General features: G+C 32.1%; 2 protein-coding genes across 2 annotated transcripts; one reads left to right on the top strand and one right to left on the bottom strand.

Annotated features, from left to right (window-relative positions):
* The first annotated feature begins 1184 nt into the window (after nucleotides 1-1184).
* On the top strand, nucleotides 1185-2756 carry LOC129941522 (uncharacterized). Its single transcript, XM_056050193.1, has 5 exons — nucleotides 1185-1710; nucleotides 1774-1915; nucleotides 1989-2226; nucleotides 2288-2371; nucleotides 2438-2756. The coding sequence occupies exons 1-5, from the start codon at nucleotides 1688-1690 to the stop codon at nucleotides 2662-2664; spliced, it is 714 nt and encodes a 237-aa protein (XP_055906168.1). The 5' UTR covers nucleotides 1185-1687; the 3' UTR covers nucleotides 2665-2756.
* Nucleotides 2757-3543: 787 nt separating this feature from the next.
* LOC129950860 (uncharacterized) lies at nucleotides 3544-4473 on the bottom strand. Its single transcript, XM_056062818.1, has one exon. The coding sequence runs from the start codon at nucleotides 4471-4473 to the stop codon at nucleotides 3544-3546; it is 930 nt and encodes a 309-aa protein (XP_055918793.1).
* Between the last annotated feature and the right edge of the window lie 1527 nt (nucleotides 4474-6000).

The following is a 6000-nucleotide window of genomic DNA, read 5'->3' as shown; positions in this document are numbered from 1 at the left end:
AATACTAAAGGAGTATTTTCCCCTTAAACCACTTAAGTAATACAAAACCAACAAACAGATGAATCAACAACAGATGAAGTCACTTATCCAAATATAGAAAGAAACATCGATAACCAAAAACATCACGTATGCATGTTGCGCACAACACCAACAAATTAAGCAGTTTGCACCCGACACCAACAATCACAGTAAATAGCTACTCATCTTTTATGGCATATAAGACAGAAGTCACGTTCATATATTCCAGACAGTATAAAAGCAGCCCAAAAAACACATAATAAACAGAGTTTTAACATCAAACTCAAACAAGAGAGTTCTAACTTAAAAGTGCTTCCAGTTTAATAAGAGATACTTTTAATATTGTTCTAAGTTTATTTCGATAGTTTAATAAAGTTAACAGTTTAAATAGTATTCAGTTGTTTTCTTCAAAATCCACTTAAGGAAAATACTTGACTGCATTCAAGATCAGATCAAGTAAAGAAGGAATTAGCTCTTCTGATTTAATATCAGAAATACGCTATTTGACAACCATAAAACAGGAACAATCTTAAAATGTATATATAGTTATGTCACAGACATGCACCACTACCATACCTACAATATCACTTAACGTGATGGACGGATATAGCCATCGAGCTATCGGCGCCGTCCAATATAAACAATAACTTCCGTCAATGACCAGTGACAAAAATCTTAAACAGATAAAAATTCTTCCCAGCGAGTAACATAAACAATTACTCGCTGTAAACATAAATGTGCTGATTCGCACATCTTATCGATTGTGTCACCATCATTCCCGTTAGATCATGTATTGATCGTATACCAGAATATTAGAATGGGGATGATCGGTTGGTTATAAATAAGCCTGTAATAGTCGATGAGTCGTCTATTTCATTCATAACTTCGTATAAGCCTATGGTTTCCCCCGACCCACGGTAAGGGACCAGAAGCTTCAATAAATTAATCTTTAAAAACTGTAATTAAGAATTAATTGTCTCCGAGTAAAACATTTTATAAAGTTTAAATAAAAGTCTAAAAAACTAAGAAAAAATTAGTGTTGTGTTTTTATTTGAAACTCCCGAGTGGACGGGAGTATAAATGGTTTTTTTTTACCTTAGCGGGTAATTAAAGACATAACTATATGTTAAGAGATCGCATGCTATCAGTGTCTATTGTTATATTAGCCGCGTTTTATTATCACCATGATCTGATCCGGATCTTGGATTTACATGCATTACAACAACAACACAAGATCCTGCTTTGTGTTTGGATCTCAATTTGAGATCCAAAATTTAATTCTTTTTTTCACAACAAGGAGCGCTCTATCATTGTGATTTCACATGTAAATGTTGGTATCATTGCAAACAAATTAAATAAAACCTGTATTGCCATATAAACATTTCCATTTGACTGAAATAAAATATTTTTTTAAATAGAAAGTGAGAAGCTTTATATTTATTTATTTGGCATATAATCCATGAAATAATTAGATATTTTAACAAAACTTGATATTAATTGGTGAAATTCAAATAATTAAGTCCAAAAAAATGTATATTTGACATAATTTATGGGCATTCTTTTCCCAAAAAAAAAAGAACAAAAAAAAATCATTGAGCAAAATGTTCTATGGGCAACCCTGCTTTAAACGTCAAAAAATATAAACAAAATCGAGAAAGCTGCAGCAGAAATGGGAGAAAATACAAATAAATCGTAAGTAATCTCTAAATTAATTTATTTTAGTGTCACATTTATCAAGTTCAATTTTATTAATAGGTCAAAACGAATCTGGACTACAGATGAGACGAAAGCGTTCCTGGATGCTTACGGGAAGAGGCGTTTTGAGTTTGAGAGTGCCAGACTCAAAAAGTTCGCAATGAGAAATGTCTTGGAAGATCTTACTTCGTTTGGAGTTTTGGTAGATATTAATCTTTAAATTTGATGTGACTCGTTATTTATACATAAATATTCATTTCTAATGTTTTTTGCAGACTCAAACGACAACCGAAGAGATGCTGAAAACAAAATTAAAAAACCTCTTGAGGGCCTACAAATCCAGCATAGACCACAACAAAAGAACTGGAGAATCTTTTATTAAAGCTCCTTTTGCAGAGCAGATGGAAGAAATTTTTGGTTCGAAGCCCATAATGAAAAACAGCCACACCATAACTCTATGGGAAGAGACAACCGAAGGGCTGTCAATGGGAAGAAATAGTTTTCCACGACCAGGTAGCAACTTGAAACATATTGAACATTATGTGTGTAATCAAATGCTTTTTTTCTTTTATAGAATCAATCGCAACAACATCAGCCGCGTTGACTTCAACTTCCAACTCCCAGTCTGCAATACAAAACATTATTTGTCCACAAGCAGGTAACAGCTTCGAACATAAATGTGTGTTGTATGTGTGTTAACAAATTCTTCTTTTTTCCTTAATAGAATCAAGCATATCAACATCCAGCCCAGCAGCTTCTAACAAAAAAAACAGATTGAGTGTAAAAGAAAAATACTATTTAATGAAAGAGAAAAAGGCTGCCGAAAAAAATGAAATTTTAAGAACCTACACAGAAGAAAAATTGAAAAAAGTAGATGAGGCAGAACGAGCCAAGGAATCTCGTTTTGAAAGAAAAGAAAAGTTGCTAAGGGAATTATTTAATAAACCATAAACTTTATATGCATTTGCACTATGCCAAAGTTTATTAAATAATTCTCCAAGCAACTTTTCTTTTCTTTAAATTCTTTATCTATGAAATGTGATGTTAAGTTCCTACTTGCTTTTTTGTTTGTTTTTTTTTTTTTTAATGTACATACATATCTAAACGTGATGCTTTTTTAATCTATGAAATGTGATGTTAAGTTCCTACTTACTTTTTTGTTTTTTTTTTTTTTTTTAATGTACATACATATGTAAACGTGATGCTTTTTTTAAGCTATGAAATGCAATGCGATGTTAAGTTCCTACTTACTTTTTTGTTTGTTTTTATTGATAGATAGATAGATAAGTTTTATTACTAAAATCCAAATAAAAAAAATATAAAAAATAAAATCCAATCCAACGTCTTTACTTTTTTGTCGGTAGTTGTGGTTTTTTAAAAATTTAAATTTCAAACAAATTATATAAAAGTTCACTTCCAAGAATTTCGATAGAAAATCATACAAAATTCTTAAAAGTGTTACATACAACCCACCGTCATTTCATAACTACTCTCTTCATTGGGATGGTTCAAACGGTTCTGAGTTCTAATTTATGTCACCTAAGTGTTTCTTACAACCATTTTCAATTTAAAGAATGATTTCAAAAAATTCCCATGTAAAAGTATTTTGAACATTTTTTTATGTATGTAAATATTTATTTAGTTCAATATGAAATGTGATGTTTTAAGTTCCTACTTACTTTTTTGTTTGTTTTTTGTTTTTAATGTATGTAAATATGAAATGAAATCAATGATATGTGATGTTTTAAGTTTCTATTTACTTTTATTTTAATTATTTGTTTTTATATTAATAAAAAAATGTATTCAAAGAGTACAAGCAGTTTTTATTCTTTAAATTATGTGTCTATTGATTAAATCTTCCATTAACTGCTGCCGCCTTGAACTGCTTGAAGTTCCTGAATAAGAATCAAGCTCTGGAAAAGATTCATGCTGATGGCTTTCCTCTAACTCATCGTTGTTGTCTACACACATGTTATGTAGTATGCAAGCGCATGCCACTAAGTTCACGACAGAGTTAATATTCGTGTGCTCCGTAAAATGAAGTATTCTTCTAAAACGAGTTTTGAGCAAACCAAAAGTATGCTCAATTACTATTCGCCCAGAAGAATGAATTTCGTTGAATCTGCGTTGAGAATCTGTCATATTCCCATTGTCTTTGAAGGGTGGAATCAGCCATTCAAGACATGGATATGCCGAGTCACCAAGCAGGAATGAGTTGAAAGGAAAACGCTCTTCTGTCCTTTCGAATGAAACTCTATATAAATCCGATCTTCGGAGAAGTCGGCTGTCGTGCAAACTCCCCGGTTCTCCACAAAAGACATTTATAAACTTTTTCTTTGCATTAACAACACCTTGAAGTAAAATGCTGTAATAATGCTTCCTGTTAAAATAATTTTCTTTGTTCAGAACCGGGGCCTTAATTTTTATATGGGATCCGTCTATGCAACCCAAAATTCCTGGCATCTTTGTTTTTTCCTCCATTAAAGCAATATTTTGAGCAATTTCATCCCTGCTTGGCCACTTAACATATTCATGGCCAATGGATATTAGCCACATTGTCACTCTTTGAATAATATGCCATGCTGTGGACTGTGACACGCCAAATAAATTAGACACTTCGCGAAAAGTGTTGGTATTTGCCATGTACCACAAAAATATATATACTTCTTTTTCGGCAGAAGTTTTCGGCAGACCTCTTCTTGGTGTCGAATTGAACCGTGGTAAATGCTTGTACCGATCTGAAATACATTTTAAATACATTAGCTTCTAAACATAAATATATTATTCACTGACTGCATACCTATCAATATGTGGACGGTAGACCTATGAAGTCTGAAGTGTTTTTTAAAGTCTCCATCGGAATAGCTTTGAATTATTTCAAAAAAGTTTTTAATCCTTTGGTGATTTGCAGGAACATTTTCAGAAGTTGTAGAGCTACAACTGGAACTTGAATCATCATCGATAAGATTTAATAGGGATAAAATTGAATTGTTTGATTCTTCGCTTTCATCACTGTCCAATAAAATCTGCAAATTATAAAAGTTTTTAATAGATAAAAGAAATACAAATTAAAATGAATACTTACATCAACCACAGAAGCTTCCATTTTGGGTATTTGTTTATATTTTTTTTGCTTCGAAATGTCACTTTTGAAAGAAAGAATTTGACACTGCTACCAAACTTTAAATAATAAAAAATATGATGATCCAATGCTGTTTTATTATCATGATCTGATCCGGATCAGATCATGGTGATAATAAAACGCGGCTATTGTAACATTATTATTCATTTACTATCAATAAACCGAACGTTATTCTTACTTTATAAAATTTCCCCTACCGATCGTTATTTCTGTTATATTTATATACTATTCTCTTTTCCTCTTTGCTTAAAATATTGTTAACTCTAGACTTAAGAATAAAGTTTCAATAAAGTGCAGTTGAAATTTGGAAGCAAAGCAGTAAAGACGTATAATACATTATAGTTTTCAGAAGTGGGATACGAATATCCATTTAAAACCCATCGCGTGAATTATTTAAAAGAAAAATAATTTAAATTGTGAGCGAATAAGTTTTTTTGTCTTTTTCTCGCCTATAAAAAAAAACCTTGTTTTACGGCACGAGAAAAGCGACAAGAAAACAGATAAACAACGAGTATTTGCGCCTGGAGATTGAATTGGTGATGGGAGAAAAGGCGCTGATGGCAAGAGAATACGAGATGTTACGACAGATGGCACAACTAAACAAACAAATATCAATAACTGGAACAACAACAAGCGAAGAAAAAGGCAGAATACAACAGTTCGTCATTTACAAAGAGATGGTACCGCAATGGATGGTATGGCAATTGCATATAAAAATTTCATGTAACTTAGGTATACAAACATTGGATTTGGGAATATCAAATACCTACATTTAATGAATAAATCATAAATCACAGGAATCGTTCATACTCGTGTTTATGTATTTATGCATGAAAAACAGGCACATATTCATGAAAATCATGTACCAATCTGCTACCTGAAGGCGTTAAACGCTTTTGTTCATTCTGTGCGGTATATAAAACTCAATCAAAATTTCCAAGAGATCTCATTCTGCAAATGGTGAAGACACCATGTCTTCGCTTAAAAAGAATCAAAAACTGAGCTCTGTAGAGCATAACCGTTGGATACCTCTGCAAAACCGCATCCCGATACTGATATCGACATCGAAGTGGATGAAGTTGTTGTTCCACCAACTGAATCTAGAAAAAAATCAAACTAGTGAAAATGTCCATGCTTTGTTTCGT

Source organism: Eupeodes corollae, chromosome 1, assembly GCF_945859685.1.
Source record: "Eupeodes corollae chromosome 1, idEupCoro1.1, whole genome shotgun sequence".
In the NCBI taxonomy this organism is placed as follows: Eukaryota; Metazoa; Arthropoda; class Insecta; order Diptera; family Syrphidae; genus Eupeodes; species Eupeodes corollae.
Note: the sequence above shows the minus strand (reverse complement) of the source record. Positions and strands in the feature narration are given on the sequence as shown.

What these genes read in the sequence shown, in the direction of transcription:
- LOC129950860 (XM_056062818.1), bottom strand. Translation starts at nt 4,473, where the DNA reads ATGTATTTAAAATGTATTTCAGATCGGTACAAGCATTTACCACGGTTC.
- LOC129941522 (XM_056050193.1), top strand. Translation starts at nt 1,688, where the DNA reads ATGGGAGAAAATACAAATAAATC. An exon ending in GGAGAAAATACAAATAAATC is followed by an intron (nt 1,711 to 1,773) that starts GTAAGTAATCTC and finishes TTTTATTAATAG; the next exon opens with GTCAAAACGAATCTGGACTA. An exon ending in TTACTTCGTTTGGAGTTTTG is followed by an intron (nt 1,916 to 1,988) that starts GTAGATATTAAT and finishes TGTTTTTTGCAG; the next exon opens with ACTCAAACGACAACCGAAGA.